General features: G+C 38.0%; 1 protein-coding gene across 1 annotated transcript in view; it reads right to left on the minus strand.

Annotated features, from left to right (window-relative positions):
- LOC127661565 (delta and Notch-like epidermal growth factor-related receptor) overlaps positions 1-24,934 on the minus strand; it is a 42,378-nt gene that overhangs the window by 6,560 nt on the left and 10,884 nt on the right. Inside the window, exons 2-8 of the mRNA XM_052152328.1 lie at positions 20,162-20,500; positions 19,395-19,489; positions 17,129-17,292; positions 14,695-14,843; positions 12,596-12,746; positions 10,867-10,980; positions 2,633-2,863 (exon numbers count right to left, since the gene is read on the minus strand). Of these exons, the coding sequence (XP_052008288.1) occupies positions 2,633-2,863; positions 10,867-10,980; positions 12,596-12,746; positions 14,695-14,843; positions 17,129-17,292; positions 19,395-19,489; positions 20,162-20,500 (1,243 nt within the window). The remainder of the gene's footprint in view (positions 1-2,632; positions 2,864-10,866; positions 10,981-12,595; positions 12,747-14,694; positions 14,844-17,128; positions 17,293-19,394; positions 19,490-20,161; positions 20,501-24,934) is intronic.

A 24,934-nucleotide genomic window follows, 5' to 3' on the forward strand; every position in this document is an offset into this window, starting at 1 on the left:
CCGGCCGCGTCGATTCAATGGAATTATACTGTCCATGGGCCCGTCACGAGACGCGCTGCTGTTACTTGCAGAAATTCCCAGTCTCCTTGCGAAAGACAATAGAGATCGTTCCAGACTGCCAAGTCGGCAAAGGGTTTTACAGCCGCTATATTCTCATTCCGAATAAAGATTTTAGATCTGAGACACTTGAATCGTGCACTTGCAAAACGGCCATTCAAAATGTTAACTCAGAAACTGATCTTATTGCACATCCGCCCATGAGACTGGTTTGTGTCAATAGATCTAAAGTATGTGTACATTCATATCTGAATTGTACCACACCACAGGCTATTTTTGAGATTTGTGTTAGAGGGTATGACATATCAATTCCCTTCGGATTGTCTCTGGCCCCACACGCGAAATGTGTCGATATGGCGCTCGCTCCCTTGAAAATGAACGGCGTACGCATTCGGAATTTCCTCGACGATTGGCTATTACTGGCCAATTATCAGAGGCTCTGCTATGCAAGCACAGGGACTTAAAACTTCACCATTTAAACAGCCTGGGTCTCAATGTCAACTTGGTGAAAAGCAAACTTTCTCCCAGCGAGCGCATCCAGACCATTCGCCAGTGTCTGTCTCAGTTCAAACTAGGGAAAGCATTTCCTCTGAAGTCATTTCAGAAAATGCTGGGTTTTATGACGGCAGCATCCACTGAGACCTCTCCAGTACTGGCTCAAACACCACATACTGAGTCACGCTTGGCGTCGGGGGCTTGCGCACGTCACCATAACGTGACGCTGCCTGACTGCACGTAACATATGTTCCAGGCCATCTGAACTGCACAGCGGACATGCTGTAGTGCCAAGGACCGATAGTGAGAGAATGGAGAATTCATCCTCAGACGGTTCTGAGGATTTGGGAATGTTCGGTGAAGCGCAAGTTGGTGTATTTGCCTCTGCAGAGACAGCCCAATGCCCTCTTTGGGACTCCATGGCCCAAGCCCAGCTGGAAGCGAATGCCTTAGCCCACAAGTGGCCAATGAAATGTAAATATTATTTTCCCCCGGTACGCCTCCTCCACGCTGTCATCAGCAAAGTCCGAAAGGATAAGGAAATGGTTATATTGATTGCGCCAAAATGGCCAAACCAGCCGTGGTTTCTGGAAATTATGGAGATATTAGGTGGTCCTCCATGGGAAATACCGATGAAGAGGGATCTGCTCTCTCAAGCGCAGGGCACGATTTGGCATCCCCAGCCGGAGCAGTGGAACCCATACATATGACCACTAAATGGAGCACAGCGAATGAGCCTGAATTGAAATCCGTTGAGTTACATGTGCTCTCCTTAAAGACAGCACTGCTGTAGGCTCTGGCCTCAGTCAAATCGGTTGGTGATATACAGGTGCTGTCGGTCAACAGTTTATGTCTGGAATATGGTCTGGGGTTTTTAAAAGCTACCATCAAACCCAAAAAAGGATATGTGCCTAATGTGCTTTCCACGCCCTTCAAGGCTCAGATAGTACACCTGAAAGCTCCTCTCTTCTCCACTGTCTAATACAGATGAGGAGCAGTTAGTGCATTTATTATGCCTTACGCAGGCATTGCACATGTATGTGGAACGTTTTCGCCAATTTAGACTGTCAGATTAGCTCTTTGTTTGTTATGGATGATGCACAAAGGAACTGTCCATCTCAAAACTCTTCAATCTCACTGGATCGTTGATGCAATCGTCTTCGCTTATGAATCACAGTGCGTAAGATGCCCTACTGGCGTGATGCCCTGAATGCTGCAAGCAAATAATTAGCAAATCTGTTTTGCCGAATATAATTTTCCTCTTAGTGAATGTACACAAATCCCTTTGGAAGGATCAGTTGTCGTCTTTATACTGCAATCCCATTGATCATTATTTACAATCCCAGTGGAAAACGCAGTGATCCCATCAGAGTGGGCTGATATCAGTGGATAGACACAGCTGCTACAGTCACACTTCACAGACAATGTTGTCTGAGCACGCAATACACAGGAGGCAGTTGCCATGACAACCGGACAGAGTAGGAGGGATGTGAGCAGGGTGTATGGGCTGAAGGGATACAGTCACAGCAAATGCCCACTGTTGTTACGATCAGCATTGATGGTCACCAGCATGTGTTGTATTTTGGATACTGGTGGGCTGGTGTCTCCAATAGGCTTCTTAACTAGCTTAACAAGAAGGACTTCCTTGGTTATCAAACCAAACCAGAAAGATCATTCTGCATTTTTTTGATGGTAAATATTTGGCTATACTGGACCACCAACTAAAGCCACATCTGAATCAAAACTCAACACATGCACAGATGCACAGACGCACGCATGCACGCACACGTTGGTACAGCTATCCTTATGAGGACTCTCCTTAGACATAATAATTTTTTTACTGTACAAACTATAGATTCTATCCCCTAACCCTAAGCCTAACCCTCTCATAAAACTTTCTACATTTTAAAATGTTAAAAAAAGCATTGTTTAATATGATTTTTAAGTGATTTTAATAATGGGGACACTAGAAATTTCCTCATAAACCACATATACAGCCTTGTAATTACCAGTTTGTAACCTAAAAAAAATGTCCTCGTAAACCACACACACACACACACACACACACACCAATCCTCACCTGGCACACACAGGCACCTATAGCTGGTACCAGCACTGCGGCAGATGCCGTGAGCACATGGGTTGAGGGCACAGAAGTCCACCAGCTGGCCACAGGTAGGTCCAGTAAAACCTGCAGGACAGGTGCAGCTGAACCCTAAACCTGTGCCCTGTTGAGAGCAGCTGGCATTATTGTGGCATGGCCCTGAAGCACAGGGATCAATCTTCTGCTCACACTTGGCACCTTGATAGCCTAAGTGAGAGAAAGAGAGAAAGAACTAGAGTCTTTGACGTCCTCTACTGTATAAAAACACATTTTATATAACATTACAATGGTTCCAATTTTCATTTAGGCACCATAAAAGCAATCACTAATATGTCAAACTAGCCTATTCAACAAATGTAAATTATATTCCGGTGGCGCTGCTCTGCTGGCGACCTTGCGTTTCTGTTTCACCCGTTATAATTGTTGTCATGTTTTTATATTGAATTTTGGTTTTGATATGACCTGCTGAAAGGTTTTTATTAGGTTTTTCTTTTCATAAATGTATATAGTACTTTTGGTGGCTACGTTTCGGGCTCTCATTGAGGACGCTCTCATATTAATACACATATTAAGGACATAGATTCTACTCTGGGTTGTGATCCTGGTGCTTGTGACGTTGGTTTGTCAAACATGTTCGACGACATCCGGAAATGGGAGACTACCTATAACATATGCACATGATGCCCTCATGTTGCTTCGCTTGCTGGTTCCCCCACGGCTGTGGAGCTGCTGAATCTGCCAAGAGCGGTAAGAGCCCAGCAGGATAAGAGACACTCTAGGAGGAGAGGACGAAGAGGGGGTATCCGTCAGCGTCTTCGATGTAGAGGTTACAGACCGCCCTTGCCTGTGATAATTCTGAGCAATGTGAGATCATTAAGAAACAAAATGGAGGACCTACGCATCCACGCTAAGGCCTGCTTCGAGTACAGGGAAGCGGGCCTGATGGTATTCACGAAGACCTGGCTGCACCCAGATATGGCCAGCTCGCAATTTGAGGTGGATGGTTTCTCCTTGGTTCGGTCTGACCTAAACGCATCATCGGGGAATCATCGAGATGGGGGAGTGTGTGTGTTTGTGAACAACAGATGGTGCAATCAATTCACAGTGAGAGACACTGTTTGTAATTATGATGCAGAACTGCTTTGCCTAAGTTTAAAACCTTTTCATTTACCAAGAGAATTTGGGAACATTATTATCTGTGGGGTCTATGTTCCTCCATCTGGGAATGCACTAACAGCGGCTGAATTTATTAATGACTGTATTCAACAACAACTTCAATGTACTCCTAGTGCACCTGTTTTTATATTAGGATATTTCAAACATTGTAAATTGGAATTATCATTAGCTGGGTTTGAGCAATATGTTAAATGTGCTACAAGAGACTCTAAAACTCTGGACAAATGCTATGGGAATGTAAAAATGGCCTATAAGGCAAGACCTAGGCCCCCTTTAGCAAGTTCGGCCATAATACTGTCTTATTCCTACATATAGGACAATTTTGAAAAGTTCTAAACCTGTTACAAAAAACATATCAGTATGAGACTCTGAAAGGTTGCTTCTTATGCACTGATTGGAATATCTTCTTTGCTCCGACATTGATGAATCCACTGAAGTAGTAACAGATTATATAACATTTTGCACAGATAAATTAATCCCTACAAAACAGATAATAATCTACCCAAACAATAAAAATTACATCACGAAAGAAATAAAGCATTGTATTAATAGGAAGAAAATAGCTTTTAACTTGTTCAAAAGGAATTAAATAACTTGCTTAAGGCTGCTAGGAATAAAAAAAGAATATTTTAGAAGATAATTTTAATAATTCAAATTCTAAAAGAAGGTGGAAATCAATGAAATGTATCACAAAAATTGAATCAGTAAAGAAAGGACTTTTCACTAATGATGATTTACAAAAGGCTAATGATCTGAACAGCTTCTATCTAAGGTTTGAAGTTTCCAATTTGGATTCTGCATGTAATTTGGAGATGAAATCATTAGATATTTCAATCTCAAATGAGAGTAGATTAATGATTGACCCGGATTACGTCAAACTGATGTTCAAACGTCTGTGCCCAAAAAAGGCATCTGGTCCAGAAGGCATCTCATCCTTTCTTATAAAGACATGTGCAGAGGAATTGTCCCCAGTATGGTGCCATATATTTCAACAGGCCTTAGATACAAAAATGGTACCATCTCTCTGGAAGAAATCTCTTATTATTCCTGTGCCAAAGATAGCTCGTCCTGTAGGAAATAATGACTTTCGACCTATAGCTCTAACTTCCGTAGTGATGAAATGTCTTGAGAAATGTATGGTGTCAATGCTAAAGACAGACGTTACAAACAAACAGTTTGCTTATCAGCAAGGCAGAGGAACTGGTGATGCCATCAATAGCACAGCTTAAAGCACCTCATTTTAAAACATCTTGATGAGTCAGATACTTATTTAATACCATTCAGCCACACATCATAATCAAAAAGATGAATCAAATGAGTGTTAACCCCGCAATTATACATTGGTATAATTTTTTCTAACAAACAGAACTCAGTGTGTCAAAGTAAATAACAGTCTGTTGGAACTAAAATACTGCAGTACGGGTGTACCGCAGGGCTGTGTTAGCTCTCCTGTCCTCTTTACACTTTACACATATGAGCGCTCAAACAGGCACTCCAAAAATTATATTCGAAAATATTCTGATGATACTGCTATATTAAGTTTATTAAACAAACATGATAGTGATTCTATTTATTATTATTTATTAATTGAGTTGGTGTATGAATTAATTGTTGGTTGGTGTGATTCCAATTATTTAAATCTAAATACAAATAAAACGAAGGAGATTATATTTGATCCTAGAGGCATTGGTGACTATAGCCCTGTACTCATACATAGCCAGGAAATTTGTCAAGTGCAGTCCTTTAAATATCTCTGTGTCTACATAGATAGCTCACTTACTTGGGACAAACATGGTAATCTGGTATGTAGTAAACGTTATTAAAGACTGTATTTTTTGCGTCGACTACGATACTATGGGGTGAACAACAAAATCCTTCTTCTTTTTTACAAAGCTATATTAGAGAGTGTTATAAGTTATGATACGGAAACCTTATTGTGAAATCAAAATGCAGACTGACGCACCTGATGCATATAGCAATGAAACTGACAGGACAGAAGGACTATTACAGCATCCAGTCTCTGTATGAACAGTGTACGTTAAGGGAAGCTAGAAGAATTTTAAAATGACCCATTTCACATTCTTTTTGTTAATTATGAAATGTTACCCTCGGGCAGGCGTTTTAGAACCTTACGGTATAAATTGAATAGATTTAAAAATTAATTTGTGCCTTTTTCTATTAAATTGCTAAATGATGTCAAATGATGTAGATTGTATGCTTCTATCGTGTTATGAATCTTTATGTTATTAGATGCTTTAACTGAAAGATATACATTTTATGATTGATGGAAATGTATGCTATGTTGAATTTCTGTGTATTTGATGTATCCTTTGTATTGTTATTTTATTATCTTTCTCGGGTGATGTTATGAAATGCAAAAATGTTGCTTATTGAGTCCACCGCAAGTTTCCCCTAACAGGGACAATAAAGTACATTCCATTCCACACTAAAAGACACTATAAGATAAGTTTTTGTGCATTGGTACAGTGTTCTGTACCCAAATGGAATAAAAAAACAGGATAGCTCCCATCCTGGATGCTGATTGGTCAGTACAGTCTTCAAGCTAAAGGCTTAAATACATGATTTAGCAGTAATGATCCAAAACACCTGTTTATCTTGCTAACCATGCAGCACCCATAGAGACCAACTACTGTATTAATCTTATTTACATACTGTGTTAAGGATTATATCTTCTAGCAGAAGGATGGCACGTTATGTATTTGGCTGCTAAAATAATGGTTTAATAGAAATCTGTGTCCTTTTTTATTTTCAATATGTAGTAACATGTTTATAAGAGCAATCAATAAAGCACTCGAGGACATGCCTTGTTGTGATTATATTTGTATCATGCCTGGCAATGCTATATTCACAATATACATGACTATAGTCACAATATAGCACAGTCCCTTGATCATTATTGCATAATTCCACCATTCCACACAAAGTTAACCCAACCAATAACAGCGTAACAGTCTGGTTCTGGAAGTAAAAATCCCATTCATTTTATCCATAGGGGAAATTATTATTAACAATAACTTTTAAAGACAGACATTTCCTGAGCTCCTTAAGGGATAGTTCACCCAAAATTTTCACAATGTGAAAGTGAAAATGGAAATTTATATAAAAAAATTATATACACCTATTATATAGCTTATTGAGACTAAAAATAGATTTAACCAATGTACTCATATGTATTACTTTTATGCTGCCTTTATGTGCTTTTTGAAGCTTGCATTGTATGGACCAACAGAGCTTATGACCAACAGAGTTTATGAAAGAAAATCATAAACATCCGGGATGCATGAGGGTGAGCAAATGATAGATCATTTTCATTTTTGGGTGAACTATCCCTTTAATCGATGCTACAATGCTTCTGCTGAAGCCATCAGTTCACATAATTTCAAATTTTTTAAAATAACATGTTTAATAGCAGAATTTCTGGTGAAGAACTACACTAGCCATATTCCTGAAGAGAAAGATCCACCAATTAGAGAATCACAGCAAAAGAGCTTTGTAGCGACCACCCACTTCCTCTCCCTACACTCTCAAACTACTTCTGTGTGTATATCAGGACATTGTAATAATAATATTTTTCTATACTTATAATCAATATCTTTAAATCAATAGTTTTAATTTCCATTATTTTGCGTACATCATTCACAATGCTTCATAGGATTGTAGTTCATTCCCCCATGAAAGACGGTATGTCCATAATTGTGACGAGGAGGAGGGCGTGGCCTCTTGAATCAGCTGATCCGCAAGAGAGCAAGATAAAGGGCAGATGCCGTTTCGGGAGAGAGATTGATGCACACAGCCATGCTGCATGTATATCTGTGTTTGTTTATGTTTGTTTTATGTTGAGTTTTGTCATTAAATTTTATTTTCAGCTGGTTCCCGCCTCCTCCTTGCCTGTCCTTTACCTGCTAAAATAGTCTTGTACGTTTATCGTTTTGTTAACGTTCCGATTTTCAAATAGCTTTTGCATCAAATCGTGATGTTGTGATTCACCTTGGAGCTGCTTGCTTTGGTTTATGGTTTAGAACACTTTAATGAAGTATTTTATAAAATCCTGATGAAAATAATGAATGGGAAAAATACTCCTGAAACCAAGACGGGTAAAAAATGCAATAATGCAATATGATGCAATGTGACACTATGATGATCTTCTTTATAGTGCAAGCCTAGGGATAAAATGTCACTCAAGACATTATCACCAAAACTATCACTATCAGTAATTATTTAAGCTAATTTTACATGACCTTTTTACCTATCTGCATTGTATAGTTAACAGTGTTTTGCCAATTCTATAAAGAGAGCGACTTCTCTAGATAAAGTACATTTATTAATCAGCTAAATTACTGGATTTAACAAACACAGAGCACCTTTAGGAATAAATAAACAATTTGAATATAAATTTGCAGTTTATTCTTCATTATGCACCTACTGATAAAGAGAGAGCATGTGTTGCTTGCAAGCATATGTCTTTGTTTGATGCAAGTATATGTGTTTGTTTGTATTTACAGTATGTGTAATTGTAGTCTCCTCTCTCAGTTATATGACACCCCAGAAGATTACAAGCCTTGTTGCTATGATCCCTACAATAAATGTCAATCACACGCAGAGAAATACAGCTCTGTGTGCTGATCCACCCGCCACAGTTTCACTTACGCAAGCTCTTTCATACATTATCCTAATGGAACTTATGCACCCTGACAGAGCCAACATTGACAAGTTTCACTCTCTGTATTAAAGTAATATGGACTATTTTCATGCCTTATTTTGAGCAAAGCTACTCTTTGGAAGTAGCAATGGACATTAAGGTTGTATTCAAGCTGCATGCATTCTTTCACCTTTTAGAGTATGGATGGATGTGTTGGCCCTGAGATGCAGAAATAAGCTGTTAGCTGCCTCACATAAATGTTGAAATATTAAAAGCAGTACCCTGAGCTTTACTACACTAATGAAAAATGTGCTAATGGTTTCAGCATTCCTTCTGTATCAAACAGTGCCTTATGGTGCCAGTTCAACCCACAAGATTCATATTTTAGCATATGAATGCATTTCTGGCTCCCCCCAAAACCAATCAAATGTTGTAACTTAAAGGGATAGTTCACCCAAAACTTTAAATTCTGTAATTTACTCATCCTCATAATGCTCCAAACCCATATGACTTTCTGCGAAAACAGAACTTGTTGCAACCCATTTGAAAAAAGAAAGTGATATGGGATTGGAACAGCATGATTATAGGTTTTCTTTTTTGGGTGAACTATCCCTTTAACGGTTTCTTAGGTTTCTTATGGAAGTCACGGTGTCCCTGTTCTATCTGCTGACAGAGTGTGTGCCCTGGTTAGAGAGCGAGTCATTGCTAGAGGTAGATGTCCTCCTTAGAGTGAGGGAGGAGCTGGGCTGAGTTTCACGTTTAATTGGAAGAAAGGAAGAGAGTTTAAAATAAGCAACTCGCTGACACACTTAAGAGAGTGCAAGTGGAGAGGGAACAGAAATGGAGCTTGAATCAGGACGATTCAAGTTTAAAGTCACACTCATGTTTTTCCCTCATTCAATATGTCTAACATGCAGAGACAGAATAGAAAAGTTCACAAATATGTTTAAAATAATGCACATTTACAAGACATGAAAACTCCAGTCTTATCAGTGGCCTAATTATATTCATAAAAGAGTTCTAAGCTGTGAACCAAACCAGCCAGCTTCGAGGTGAATCATGCCATTACAAACTTTCATTTGAAGCGAGAAATATTTGAAATTCAGACAAAAAGACAAAGGTACAAAACTGTGTCCCTAACATCTACCATGAGGGCATGAACTACAATCCCATGAAGCACTGGGAATTACATAATTTAATTATAAATGTAAAATATTAATTTAAAGCTATTGATTATAAGTGCATAAACAATATATTTTAAGTTTATTGCGAAATGTTATGATATAAACAGTACAAATATATAAGTACGTTTAGACTGCAGAGCTCTTTTGGCACACTTTTGTCTTGCCACGATTTGCTGATTAGTGGATCTTTTCCTTCAGGATCATAGTTAGTGTAGTTTATTAACAGAACTTGCGCTATTAAACAAGATTTCCAAAGAAAAATGTTGAAATAATGTCTTCAACAGAAGCATACACTCACTGAGTACTTTATTAGGAACACCTGTACACCTACTTATTCATGCGATTATCTAATCTGCTAATCATGTGGCAGCAGTGCAATGCATAAAATCACGCAGATACAGGTCAGTAGCTTAGTTAATGTTCACATCAACCATCAGAATGGGGAAAAATGACATGATTGTTGGTGCCAGACGGGCTGGTTTGAGTATTTCTGTAATTGCTGATCTCCTGGGATTTTCACGCACAACAGTCTCTAGAGTTTACTCAGAATGATGGTAAAACAAACATAAAAACATCCAGTGAGTAGCAGTTCTGTGGATGGAAATGCCTTGCTGATGAAAGAGGTCAACAGAGAATGGCCAGACTGCTTCAAACTGACAAAGTCTACTGTAACTGCGCTGTACAATCGTGGTGAGAAGAATAGCATCTCAGAATGCACAACATGTCAAACCTTGAGTCGGATAGGCTACAACAGCAGAAGACCACGTCAGGCACTTTATTAGGACCATAGTATTCCTAATAAGGTGCTTAGTGAGTGTATACTGTGCCATCACTTAACAAGCATAGCTCACGGTTGGTCTGTCTTTAAATTATAAAAATGTATCATTAAAAAATACATTTGCCTTTGGAGAAAATGAATGGGATTTTTACTTCCGGAACCAGACTGATGTTTCGGTCATTGAATAAATTAATCATAGCAATGGCATCAGTAGCTAAAAACATTTGCATAATGCTGCACTGATGTCGCTAGGTGTCAGCATAAGCACAAGAGCAACACAACATAAACAAAAAAATACTGAATGCACCTTTAACATGCACACTTCCACACCACTGATATTATTGTTCCTTTGTTACTGTGCAATTCCTGACGTGATATCCTTGGAGTAGGCTATAAATAAGTGTGTGTGTACCTTCTGCGCAATAGCAGTGATGTCCTTCTAGGCTGCTGGTGCACGTGGCTCCATTCCTGCAGGGTCCAGAAACACAGTGATCCACCAAAGACTGACAACGGTCTCCCTCAAAACCTGAAACATGCATACAAAACACACATTGTATTATTATCTCAATCTGCAAGAACACATCTTCAAATTTACAAGCACATTCAATTTGCATGCATACGCATTGTAAGTAGGAACGCCTCACAGTCAATTCTGTTCCTTTCTTCATATAAATAAAAATAAAATGATAAACAAAAACCAAATCTCTAAAAAACAAATGCCTTACAAACCACTAGAATAATGTATTTTCGTACAAAAAAGCAAATTAACATAATTTATGCCCTCCTAGTGTCGTCCATAATCCTCCTATAAACATGGTCTGAACAGCATACAGTATTTGTTGGTGTATCTGCCTACCTCCAAATAGGGTTTAATATGGCTTGCAGTCAACATGCCCAAATCAAAATTTCTTAAAAGGCAAATTAAAGATGGTACATCTTTAACTCCAGGCTCAAAATAATCTTCATTTACAAGATCAAAGGCATGAATCAATGACCTTCTCTCTCTCTCTCTCTCTCTCTCTCTCTCTCCCTCGAGTTAATTTCCCATTTACTCTCTTCTCCGTGTGATCTTTGCATTTCAAGCAGCTTCAAAGCACTGTGTACTACACAAGGTTAGCTACAATTATTCTCTGTTATGCACTTGTAAACAGACACATTGAAAACAGAATATATGCACGTGTGTACACACACGCACGCACACACACACACACACACACGTACGTGCAAACACACACACGCACGCACACACGCACATGCAGATACATTGACATTAGGGGCAGATGTATAAGAAAGTTTAAATTGCATATAAATATTTGTTGAGTATTCATAAAGTTATTTATTTGTTAGCAAACGCCTTTAAGATCAAAATTAAGCAAATACTCAGAACATTTGCATGTTAATTTTTGGAATATTTTGAATTTAATTAAAGGAATAAAGCACACTGAATAGTTTAAAAAAAAATTATGTACACGGCAAAGCAACTAAATGTTGTCATATTCTGCTTTTCAGTAGTTTCACAATAAACCAGAAGATACTGGCAAATGCAAAATGATTGTTTTCAGGGATTGATGCCATTTAAGCTATGCTGAAAAAAAGGTTATTATTGAACTTTCAAGAAATTATATAATATTTTCCATTTCCAGGATGATATTCAGATTAGTGATCAAACACTATGGGTTTATTCAACGGCTAATGTTTAAACTATGACATGTTACTAAGCCTAACCATTAAAATGCATTATTATAAAATGCATTTTTATAAATTAACATTATTTTATCCTGTATTTTCTTGAAAAATACATAAAGCGTTTAGGTAACATAAAATAATTTAGGTAGATTTGGATGTTTTATTTTTTAAACAATTGCATTTGTAAATAATGATGATGAATGAGGACACACAAATTGAATGATACTCTATTGAAAACGTTTCAAAGTTCTTGTGTATTTAAGGGGCTGTTCAGACATTCTCACGTTAAAAAAGATGCAGCACTACAAGTAGAACAGAATGCAGGCGTCTCGAGTTTTAAAAAGTTAAAGTTCCTTTTAACTTGACATACCTTTAAAAACAAACAAACAAAACAAAAAACATTATGACACAAATGGCTCCATTTCCTGAGAATGATGCCAACACAGAGCTCACACCTGGTTGGCAGGTACAGGTGTAGTTTTGTCCTTCATCTCTCTGTCTGAGGTCAGTGCAGGTGCCATTCTCACAGGGCCTCAGGTGGCATGCATCAAACTCCTCACAGAAGATTCCAGAATATCCATCCTCACACTGGCAGTAAAATGTGTCCTGTGATTTACATTTAAACACACACAATCCGATGAACATAGATTCTCAGGGGCATAAAGCACACATACAAGGTAACAGTTATATCAGTACTTTGTAAAGAGCTTTCAGTATTAAAGATCTCTTCTTCTCTCCCTATTTTCTCCTTTGTCATCCCTCCCTCTCTTTAGGGTTGTTTCTCAAAATAAAAAAAATAAAAAAAATTGTAGGCTATAAGTCTTGGTATATGATGCACAAGTTGCATAGACTACTGTTACGATACATTTGGGTCCTTTTTAAAGCTTTAAAGTGAGTCCCTTTCAACTGCCATTTAATTGAAAATGAAAGAAATGGGTCACTGACAAATAAGATTGTCTGCGGTGATACAATTGAGAAATCTTTTAAAAATCTCTTTAAACCATGAATAAATGAGTTTTTAAAACACAATTTTCAAGGATAAAAATATATATATTTTTTACAAATATCATGAATTTTTGGGTCAAGAATATTATTTTTTTGGGTTACACAATATGACCTTAACCAAATGGGTTTTGTCATAATTAAAATAAAATATCAAATTTACAGTGTTGAGCATCTATAGGGTTTTTTTTTTTTTGTCAACATAAACAACAAAATGACTACCTGCATGTTGGTTACACCACATGAATCTGATTTGGTGGACACATTTTTTTTTTTTTTCCAATATTAATAATAAATATCAATATCACAGTTTTTTTTTTTTTTTTTTTACAAAATAATTACAAAAAATATCCTGGACTGTCAGCACTTATTTATTCAAGATTTACCTTTTTATTCTTTTTTTTCTTGTTCCTGGATGGTTAAACCACATGAAAAAAAAAAAAAAAAAAAATGAATAGATATTAAAATGACTGAACTCTAAATTTTTTTTAATAAAAATGTATTTGCGTATTGTTTTTTTTTTCATTCTTTTAATTTAAATTTTTGAATGTATTATTGAATAATTTAGTAGATCTGGAAAAAAATAATGTCATTGACCCATATTCTGGGGTTAATACAAGTTAAGCTCAAAGAACAGCATTTATGGCATAATGTTGCTTACCACAAAAAACAAAAAAAATTTTTTTTATATTTCGCCTTGTCCCTACTTTTCTTTAAAAAAGCAAAAAATCAAGATGACAATAAGGCACTTACAATGGAAGTGAATGGAGGATTTAAAGGCAGAAATATGAAGCTTATAATTTTATTCAAGAACTAAATTTATTCAATCGATAGTTGTGTATTATTAGAGCTGTAAAGTTGTTTAAATTGTTGTTTTACAGTAGTTTTAAGGTTTGCAGTGTCATGTCGTCATGGCAACAAAAATTGGGTATAACTTCACAGAGAAAAGTTTAGTTAAGTGATTTTGTAACCCTAAAATCATGTTAACATGGATATTGTTAACATCTTGTGGCTATACTTTTGAAACAGTGAGTATTTTAAGATTTATGGATTGGCCCCATTCCCTTCCATTATAAGTGCCTCATTGTAACCCCGATTTTTGCTTTTTTTTTTATAGAAAAGGAGGATACATTGAAATACATTTTTGTGATAATCATCATCATGCAACAAATGCTGTTGATAAGCTTTACTTGTATTGAACCTGGAATATTCCTTTAAAATTATTTTGTGTTCTGCAGAAGAAAGTAAGTTATACAGGTTTGAAACCACATGAGGGTTAGTAAATGATGACAGAATTGTCCTTATTGCATGAAATTCCCTCACAAAGGCAGTTTATTTAGTGTACTGAAGCATCTCCTCTATTGAATTCCATTCAAAAAGAACGGCCTTGTCTCCCTGTTGGGATGCTGCAGAAGACACCTTTTTTTTTTTTTTTTTTGCTAACCTTTGAGGCTCTGCTGCAGCACAGATTCAGGTACTGTTGTCCTATCTGTTGTCCGAAACAGCAAATATGATTACACAGATAATGCTTATTATGATGTGAGATCCTTACCACAGAGGACTGAGTGATGCATTTCCCTTTCCCAGAGCACTGTGGGTCGCTGATACCGCTGCCGGGCTCCATGCAGTTATTGGTTTTTACCATGAGATGCAGCCTCAGAGTGACCTCCGGACCAGAGGCTGTGCCAACATGGAGTACACCTATATGAAAAAAAGGGATGAAAGGTAGTATTACTAGAAATGAGAAACACCTGCTACCATCTGACCAATTCAAGCTTGAAGTACCACCTGTTTTCAGCAGGGGGAAATAAGTGAAACTCCAGCTGTATAGGCAATGTGCAGGTGTACAGACAAACACACTCAGACTTGCTTGACACTAGTGACAGAACAAGATGTGGACGAACAAGTTTTTGCATTCAAACGTAGCTGGATGAAAGGATAAAAAGACATGTTTTTCAAACTTTCAAACTTCATTTAACTTGACACAGCGATGTAAAAACTGTTTGTTTATGACATGACGCAACCAATTCGAGACACTCCAAAAACATCTGTCTGTGACGCATGTGTACATTGACGCATCCTTAGAAAAGCCTACCTAGGACAGACTGACCAATTCAATTGCAAAATGGATTGCCAATGATAGGCTTATGCTTAATAATATGGAAATAAACAATATATTGCCTTCTAAAACCACGTTTTGCATTCTTTATCAATGCTTTATTTGTCTGACACAATAATATAATGCATGCTAATTATTACACAAATAATATATATTTTTTTATTATTATTTAAATATAACTATAATTATTTAATCATTGTATATTCAACTATTGTTATTTGAGGAACTTTCTCAGAAAATATTTATATATTAGATTAATTTTATTAATTAATCAGTAAGTCATGCAATTAATTCGATTACATATATTTAATCAACTGACTTAATAATTTTTTTTTAAATTATATTATATAATTTTTCAAAGACAATAAAAGTGAAAAAAAAAATGGTATACACATAATGAACACTACATGTTACATATTTATTGAGACACAGACACAATATAGGTAAGCAATATTTTTTATACAAATACAATTTAATAAATAAATTAGATTTTTACAGGACAAAAACTATAAATACAATTTCTTTTCGGGTGATATTTTATGAAGTTAATATCTTCTTGCTTCTTGTCAGACAAGTAAACACGTGCCTACACACGCACACACGCACACACACAAATATTTGTATTTAATCATTCGTTTAGCCTATTTTGATGATTGCATAAACATATATGCAATATGCAATGATCTAAAAATGACAAAGTGTAATCAACGCATTATGATAAGCTGCCTTATCAATGTTATTCATATGTTACATATTTAATAACTCTTTTATCGATTTAATACTCTGATATACTCTGCTTATTTAGATGCACTTTAAAAGTGTAGAACTACGGAAATCAGCTTAGCTTGCAGTCTCTCTCTGTGAGGTGAGAAAAGTGCATGATGTGATGCAGACAGTGAGAGTCCATGGGGAACTGGATGAGACAGGATGCATTTTCCAGGCGAATGAGTAAGGAGTTTTAAGGATAAGGAAAACCACCTGAGGCAGTGCACGTACTTCTCCATCTCACAGGGATGTTTTGTGTGTAACCAAAAATTGTAATAATGGAAAACATTTAATATACTAATCAAATGAATGCAGAAAAGAATGATTGTTAGTTAATATAAAACATGAAACCAGATGAAGTGGTTACAGTATGTTTTATGAATATAAAATAAAATAGTCATGTTTTTGCCATCATTGAAGCAAGCTGGGTCAGGATGACCAGCTAGAAGGGAGACGGTGATGACGAAATTAGGGGGGCATAAAATTATTTTATTGGGCCATCACTCAAAGAGATAAGGGGGAACAGAAACTGTATAAAACAATGCATGATTCTGAAGTGTAATTTCAGATGCTTCATGGACCACCTCGGCTTTGTACTTTGTAATAACACACACACACACACACACACACACACACACACACACACACACACACACACACACACACACACACACACACACACACACTTTTACATTTTCAATAAAACATTGTTTACAATTTTTTTAAGCAAATTGAATTATGGGGACACTAGAAATGTCCTCATAAACCACATTTATAGCATAATACCCTTTAATTACTGAAACCTAAAAAAGTCCTCGTAAACCACTTAAACCTGCCCACACAAACACGCCCCCCCCCACACACACACACACAAACAGCAATGCCTCAAGGACAGACCATCACAAGCGTCATGTAGACACTGAAGATTTTCTGCGCACAGAATCAACATAGTCAGATCACAGACTAGCAATACTCACAAATTTTATATTGCAACATTTTCTCTACATTATAGTATATACCTGTGAATACTAGATCATAATTTAAATTATGGTAACAGATACATACAGTACACAAAGCCAATCATGCAAGGACACACACTTACTTATGAAGTAGTTGTGTCCGAATGGCAGGGACTGGTCAGGGAGTACCAGACCATCTGAGCTCTGCTGAAACCACATGATTGTGCCATCTGCAACAGAGCACTGCTCATAACCAGTTTCACCTACATGCCACAGGACTGCAGAGCCACTCACATTACCCACCAACCTACATGCAGAAACACACAGATCTTTTCAAAAAATCACATTTACTCTAAATTCCAACCCGGTCTCATGACAAGTCGTAATAATTAGAACAAGATTGCAAAATCGTAAGAAATTGTACGAGTTGGCTTTTAAAAGTCAACTTTTACTCCCATTGAGAACAACAAAAAAGTAAAATAAACAAATCAACAAATAATGTTGTTGTGATTTTTCCGACATTTAACAAAAATCTAAAACTAACCATGATTTAATAGGGCAATAACTTTTGTGTACCACTGTAAAAGAAAAATCTGGGTTTTGAACTAGCATTCTTACAACTTGTCCTAAGTTTAACCCCAAACCTAAACCTAACCATAAAGTCTAACCTTTACTTCATGTGATTTTAATAGAAAAATCACTTTTGTGTAACAAATGTGTAATGAGTATCCAAAAGTGCTCACAGACGTTTCCTATCTTAAAATAAAGTGCTGGATAGGAGGCTAGCTAAAATGTGATGCCTGTATTGTATCCATCTGAAATTCTGTTTGTTTTAGTCTGCATGGGATAAATAGTCACCCTTTTCGTATGTGCCAAGTCATACGATGTCTTATGATTTTCACCATCCTGTATGCAATACTGCAAGTTGTCAAGAGACTATGTTGCTTATTACACATTCATTTCTATTTCAAACAACTGAAGTTGGGACAATTATTAAGTAAAATTGTGAAGAGGGAAAGGGAAAATCTATCTACATTAACTGTTATAAACCACCTGTAAGTTCGTAATAGTTAATGTCTAGAAAACGTTTAAGATTTGAATTGTTTTCTGTTTTCACATTATTTTGGCCAAAAATCCTGCAGGAAGTCCAGTGAAATAAATTTATTTGATTAAAGCTGAAGTTTATTATTTTTTCAATAATAATTACTCAAACCACTGATCTGTTTGTTTAAGCATCCCTATCCTTATTTTCTGTTGACATTAAAAGCATTATTATGTGAACAAATTAATGTTTTCCTATGACTTAATCTTAAAAGAAGTAATCATATACATTTCCAACCCCGTTTTGAAAATGTAATTATTTTATTTTTATTTCTGAAATGGGGAATTGCTCAGACATGGTTTTCCCTTTTATACCACAGAGAAAAAACATGAAAGCTGCCATTTCCTCCTAACAACTGCACACTTAAGACCAGTGTTGAGAGTAAAGGTATACATGTAACGGGAATACATATTTAAACAAAATATAGATAACTGTATTCCACCTACATTAACAATTTAAATAATTGGTAATTAGAATAAGGTTACATTCAAAAAAGTATTTTGAGTACTGAAGAGATTACTTTGCATTTTAATGTCATTTCTTTTATTTAATATTTAGTCCTTAGAGATGGAAAAAATGTATACATATAAATGATGCAATCCAAAGTGCATTTGAACAGCGGTGAAACACTTTCTTATGATGTGTTACATTCATACAAGCAGACAGAGAAATACGTTTGAAGTAAGTTTGGAGCAGAATAAATAGAAATAAACATTGTGTAAATTATCAGCTTTATGCTAAGCTAAAATGCTATTTTTAGCCATTGTACATGCACGTTACCAGGCACGATCATATTTTTTTATCAAGAAAATTCACGTTGGTGAAATTCACAAAGGTAAGACCTTTGATATTAGGGCAAAAATCATATTATTGATAATCATTTTTGTATTTTTTTCCTGTAAAAATTTTAAAATTCCTTAAAACAAGATCAATTTGATTAATCTTGTTTTAGAAACAACACTGCATAAGATATTTAGGTTTTTCAGAGACTGTATTTTTAACATGTGTATTTTTCTTACTGTACTGGCAGAGTTTTTATAGTCCAAACAAGTGAAACAAATCTACCAGTCCTGAAGAAGTAATCCAAAGTATTTAGAATATGTTACCTTGAGTAATCTAAAGGAATACATTACAAATGTCATTTTACTGCATGTATTCTGTAATCTGTAGTGGAATACATTTCAAAAGTAACCCTCCCAACCCCGCTTTAACTGAACAGACACACACACAAAACCCATAACTCTCTTCTTATACTATTTCTTATTCCCATTTTCCCCAGACAAAAAGAACAGGAGGAAGTTTCTTACTTTACAGCTGTTTCCTCTGCAACCTCCAAAGAAACGGTCATCATTCCGGCAGACTCACCTCCTGCGGTACTCACACATTCGGCTTCATCAGTAATCTACAGTGCACAAACATACAGTACATGCACATAAATTAATTATCCATAGGAGTAATTTTACCTTCCAGTGAAATATTTTTTTATGTGGATAACCACAACATGCTTACTCTAAGGGGCAATTAATTGATCGATTCGAATGGCTGTACGATTGGTTATGCACAACCATTTACATTTGACCATATACTGTAAATGTGTCTCTGCAAAAGGGAACAAATTAGATCTACTTTTTACACACTACATGCAAATACAATGGAATTCAATTCTGTGATTATGCTAATGCAATGCAGTACAATTTGATATGATTACATAGCTCATTTAGTTTCAATATACTGTATTTGAGAGAGTCTTTGTTGAACGCTCTCTTCACCCCATGTGGCATTAAGTGTTTGTTTTATGGTTTCTCCATGATTGCTCACTCTCATGTGGCTTGCAGACCTCCCAAACCTCCTTATTCTGATGTAGTTCCACTTGGGAGGAATAAAATGTATATATGTAGCCTTTACACTCGGCTGAGGTTTGTTGAGGTGATCAAATTGCTTTCTGCCTCAAATCCATCTTGGGAGGTCTTTTACACTTCAATCAGTAAAACTTATTAAAATTACTAAGTAAACCCCCTCCCCAGTACACACTTCATCTTTATTAGTTTATGCATGCAAACGCACATCTGCTCACCTGCTGATCCTCCCACAATATCTCCACCACTTTTTGCCCTGGTTTGGGTTGCCATGGCTCCAGGGTGGATGGAGCTTGAGTAGTGGTGGGGACTGTGGTTGGCTGAAAGACTTGAGTGGTGGTAGCAGGTGTGGCTGGAGTGGCCGGTGTGGCATGCTCCGGTACGTGGCTATTGGCGAGGTCCCAGGTGGTCTCTGACAAGTCAATGGTCAAGGTTGCGAGGTCACAAAGGACCCCACTGTAACCCTTGCTGCATTCACATACAAACCCATCCCCCTCACCATCCTGGCTACAGTTTCCATGGAGACAAGGGCTGCTGGCACAGGGATCTGCAAAAAACTGCAACCAATAAAAATAACAAGATGGAAAGGTGAAAAAGCATAATAACAATTTTAAATCTTTCGATTTGCTCTCATCACACAGCAGGGATAGGAAACAAAAATGGCAATACAGACTACAACCATCATTTCAGGCAACGTCTACTGATAATAACAATCACATGGGCTGAAAAATCAAACTGAGATGCATTAATGTACTGAAACCACAGGGTGCAATTATGAATATTAGCAACTGCAGCAGTCACTTTCCACAGGCCAAAAGACAGAAATACCTGCAATAAAATTAAATATGTGGGAATTCATTAATCTTAGATTATGTAGTGATATTGATCCAATTAGTCTGATTCTGGTTTCATTTCCTTTAGCATGGAGATAATTTTTTTCTAAAATAATTAATGAAGTAGGCCTGTAATGCAGCCATACAGTAAAGCACATGCACACTTTCATTTGCACATGTGTTCATCCATAAACATTAGGCTATACACCATCCTGTGTGTGTTTGCCTTTAACCTAACATTTACATTTCTGCATTTGTCAGACGCTTTTTACATAACATAAAACACATTTATTGATTAAAAACTTCTGTGAATAATACATAAAAAAAATATAAAAAACTATATAACATGGGCCACAACTGTATTGAGGGAGACTCATCAGGCTCATTAAGATCCATGTTATCAGGTTATAAGATTGGGGTCATAAACAGGCAGAAGGTCAAGTATACAGTAATCAGTCCAACCAGGCAAACATATCCAAAATGTGAGACACAAAGAATAAACAGGAAACGGGCAGTAATGTAATACACAGTGATCCGCCCCTCCCTCTCGTCATAGTCGACCCGCCTATTAGGGCCGCCCTTCAGCCAGGCTCATGACGGGAGTTGGGCAAGAGAGCGAGAAGAAGTGCATAATTATTAAGCCTCGTTCTGACAGCAGTGGATGAAGCACACCTGATTTGAATAATGCTTCATCACCGCTGTCTTTAAAATGCAGAATGCACCTCTTCTCCAGGATCCGGCTTCAAATCTCCATGTGTGCACACACTAGCATCTTCGCATGCCTGGGATCAGTGCTGGGAGGGTACAGATGAGTCAGATGCACTGCCGGACCCGCTCCTCAGACCCCCAGACAGATTAAATGAGTTGCTGGGGGAGAACAGCACACGTCTCGGCTGACAGGCTAGAGGATAGACCACCTTCCCCTCTCACCTGCCAAGGGCCGATGGACCCAGCTCATGCCTGGGCCACTCCTCAGACATTCCCCGCCCTTCATGGAGCCCCTTGTCATGCCAGGATGCCAGATTCCCCCTTTGACACAATATTTTGAAACACTATTCCCATTGGACACTTTATGTGCATCTTACTTTTATTAATATTTCCAATAAATGCCTCTCTACGCCACAACCACTGTGCCCCTTGCTCACCCTGCCACAACAGGATAAACAGATCAGGCAGGTAAATAATGCTCAGTAATGTTCGGTGATGAGACAAGACTTTGCAAAGGTAGAGTGTGAGTCCAGGACTGATCTTAATGAGAGATGGCTAGCAAGTGTGTGGAGAGTTCAGAATTCGGATGAGGGGGAATCCGAAGGGCCCCCTTGATGAGGGGTAATCGTAACTTTCCGTGGTCGAAGGGATCAGACGCTGTAGGCAATCTGGCCGTCAAGCTCATGTGGGGATGGAGGAACCAGATCGTCCATCGGAGGTTGACCAAAGCCGCCCACAGGTTTCAGCAAGGGTACATGGAATAAGGGAGATCATTGCAGATATACATGGGCAGCATCCCAGACTTGATTGCTTCTCTGAATTCTTGATAGACAACAGGGAGGTCGGTGGGTTCTCCAAAAAAAATTAAAAATAAAAACCCCAGCACACATTTGAAGGGGGTCATGCCAGCGGATGGATTGTGAAGTGAGTTTTGTGCATATTCAGCCCTGGCTCCAATCAGATTGGTTTTGATGGCAGTATGTAGGTAAAAAGCGAATTGTTTCCTGATTGAGACATTCAACTTGACCGTTGGATTGAGGGTGATAACTAGAAGTGAGACTCATACTGATGTTCAGTCTCTCGCAGAATGCCTTCCAGACATGGGAGATGAATTGAGGGCCCCAGTTGGATACAATATCCTCTGGCAAGCCAAAGATATGAAACATATGATTGAACAAGGCTTCAGCTGTTTCCAGGACAGACGGGAGCTTGCTGAGAGGAATGAGATGACAGGCTTTAGAAAAACTGCAGGTGAGAAACAAGATGGAGTATTACCATGCAATGATGGGAGGTCAGTTACTCTGAAGTTCACTGCAAGATGTGACCATGGTCGGATGAGGAATCGGCAGTGGTTGAAGTAGACCCACAGGTAGGTGTTATGAGGACTTCATCTCAGAACATGTGGCGCAGTTGCGGACAAAAGTAGATACCTCTGCGTTTAACTCGGGCCACAAGAAACTATTCTGAACCAGTAGTGCAATTCTCTCCTGGGTGTCCTGAGCTTAGAGAAGTGTGAACCTACTGAATGACATTGGATTGAAGGGCAGATGGCTCATAGGTGCAATTATCAGGACACAGGGGGGATATGGCTCAGATTGTTGAGCCTCTGCTATATCTTTCATGATGTTTCAGCAAACAGGAGCTACAATGACAGTTGGTTGAAGAATGTAAGTAGGTGTCTCAGAGTGAACGGAATTGGCGTATATATGGGACATAACATCTGCTTTGACATTCTTGGAGCCTGAAATCTGGAGAAGAACAATGGCTTGACGTGGATCGAATTGTTTGGCGTCCTGGATGTATTCGAGATTTTTATAATCGGTTAGAACCACTAACGGATGCTTGGCTCCCTCTAGCCAGTGACTCTGTTCCTCAAAAGCCACCTTCATGGCCAGTAACTCCCTGTTTCCCACATCATAGTTGTGTTCAGCGGTTGACAGTTTCCTGGAAAAGAATGCACAAGCGAACAGTTTAACAGGTGAGCCATGATGCTGAGAGTTAACGGCTCCCACACCTGTGTCTGACGCATCGACCTCGACCACAAAGGGAAGTGAAGGATCGGGATGCTTGAGTATGGGAGTGCAAATGCCTTATCAGCTGCGGGAGTCCATTTCAGAGAACGTGGTTTTCCCCGGAGTAAAGAGGTTCGACTACCAGACTGAAGTTGCAGATGAACCATCTGTAGAAGTTTGCAAATCTTAGGAAATGTTGTAATTCCTTAACAGACATTGGAGTAGGCCATTCCACCACCGCTTGGGTCTTTGCAGAGTCCATACGAGCACCCTATTCACTCAGTATATATCCTAAAAAGGAAATAGTGGGGACATGGAACACATATTTTTCTGCTTTCACAAACAGATTCTTTGCCAGACATTGTAGATGTTGATGATGTCTTTGAATATCTCATTCATGAATGCTTGGAATACAGAAGATGAGTTTGAATGCCTGAAGGACATGACCTGATATTCATAGTGTCCAATGTTGGTTTTGAATGCTGTCTTCCACTCATCGCCCTTGCGGATGCGAATAAACTTATAGGCACTGCGCAAGTCCAGCTTGGTGAATATTTTGGCCTCTCTCACCTGTTCAAGAGCTGTAGGTACCAATGTCAATGGATAAGTAAAATTTACTGTGATGTCATTAAGCTTATGGTAACCGATACACGGGCGTAGACTGCCATTCCTCTTTCAACAAAGAAAAAACCTGCAGCAGCAGGAGAGGTAGAAGTTTGGTTTAAGCCTAAGGGCAGAGCCTCCTCCACATACTCCTCCATGGCCTTGGTTTTTGTAAGAGACAAAGGATATACACGGCTTTTGGGGGGATATGTACCTGGGAGAAGATCAAAGGCGCAATCTTGAGGGCAATGTGGAGGTAATTTAGTGGCTTTCTTTTTGCTGAACACATAACTCAGGTCTCGATACTAATCAGGAACATTGCCAGGGAGGACTTCATGCTCTCTGTGCAGGTTTGTAGAGAGACAGCATACAGGGCGAGGAGTTTTCCTCCCTCCAAGATATTATGGGTATTATGGAGTGACCATCTAGGGAAAATCCATGGATGAGAGTGTCTTTAGAAGAGTTGGTGACAAATAGCTGAAGAGTTTTGTGGTGTAGAGCTCCTACTTTCTTACAGTTTTCATTATATTCTCAATGGCGCCGGACTCTAATGGACATCCGTTTAGCACTGTACTATACAAAGGGGGAATACAAGGTATGGTCTCAATAGCCAGAGTGTGAACTAGGGATGCATCAATGAAATTCCCCGCTGAACCAGAGTCAATTAGAGTAGTAACTGTAGCAGTCTGTCCGCTATAGCTTATTGTAACCAGTAAGGAGAGTTGAGAGTTAACAATGGGACTCACAGGAGGGGATTTGTAGTTAAAGGCTCTTGAACGACAAGGGCAGTCGGCTAGCAGATGACCAGATTCGCATAGACCTAGGCAGCATCTTC

Source organism: Xyrauchen texanus, chromosome 21, assembly GCF_025860055.1.
Source record: "Xyrauchen texanus isolate HMW12.3.18 chromosome 21, RBS_HiC_50CHRs, whole genome shotgun sequence".
NCBI lineage: Eukaryota > Metazoa > Chordata > Actinopteri > Cypriniformes > Catostomidae > Xyrauchen > Xyrauchen texanus.